Raw genomic sequence first — 786 nt, forward strand, 5'->3', positions numbered from 1 at the left:
CGTACCCCGTTTTGAGGTGGTGCGGGGCGTCCTCCACGCCTCTGTGGCTGTATCTGACCATGTACCATACCCGGACCACACCCATGACCATACCCCACGACCACACCCCTGACCACACCCATGACCACACCCCTGACCACGCCCCGGACCACACCCCCGTACCCCGTTTTGAGGTGGTGCAGGGCGTCCTCCACGCCCCTCTGGTTGTATCTGACCATGTAGCTGTGCATGGCCGGGTAGTTGCTGCGGATGTTCTTCTCCGTGCTGCCGTTGGGCACCGTCCCGAACTTCAGCGGGGGGTACTGCTCCTGGGGACGCTGGAACTGCCCCCCAAAAACTCATTGGAACCCCAAAAACCACACTGGAACCCCAAAAACCCCATTGGAACCCCAAAAACTCATTGGAACCCCAAAAACCACACTGGAACCCCAAAAACCCCATTGGAACCCCAAAAACTCATTGGAACCCCAAAAACCCCACTGGAACCCCAAAAACCTCACTGGAACCCCAAAAACCCCATTGGAACCCCAAAAACCCCATGGGAAACCATAAATCCACACTGGGGCCCCCAAAACCCCCACTGGAACCACAAAATCCACAAGGGAACCCCAAGAAACCCCTTGGAATCCCAATGTCCCCAATGCCCCCAATGTCCCCAATTCCCCCCAATGTCCCCAATGTCCCCCAATGTCCCCCCAATGTCCCCCCAATGTCCCCCCAATGCCCCAATGTCCCCAATGTCCCCAATTCCCCCCAATGTCCCCAATTCCCCCCAATGTCCCCAAT

At 57.5% G+C, this 786-nt stretch overlaps 1 protein-coding gene across 1 annotated transcript in view; it reads right to left on the minus strand.

Annotated features, from left to right (window-relative positions):
• The window catches only part of LOC113942231 (glutamate receptor ionotropic, NMDA 2D-like), a gene marked incomplete at both ends in the record, with an annotated part of 1,435 nt that extends 1,112 nt beyond the window's left edge, over positions 1–323 (minus strand). Inside the window, one exon of the mRNA XM_027633365.1 lies at positions 163–323. Within this exon, the coding sequence (XP_027489166.1) occupies positions 163–323 (161 nt within the window). The remainder of the gene's footprint in view (positions 1–162) is intronic.
• Between the last annotated feature and the right edge of the window lie 463 nt (positions 324–786).

This window comes from Corapipo altera, unplaced genomic scaffold (genome assembly GCF_003945725.1).
Source record: "Corapipo altera isolate COAL_440 unplaced genomic scaffold, ASM394572v1 58939, whole genome shotgun sequence".
Taxonomy (NCBI): domain Eukaryota; kingdom Metazoa; phylum Chordata; class Aves; order Passeriformes; family Pipridae; genus Corapipo; species Corapipo altera.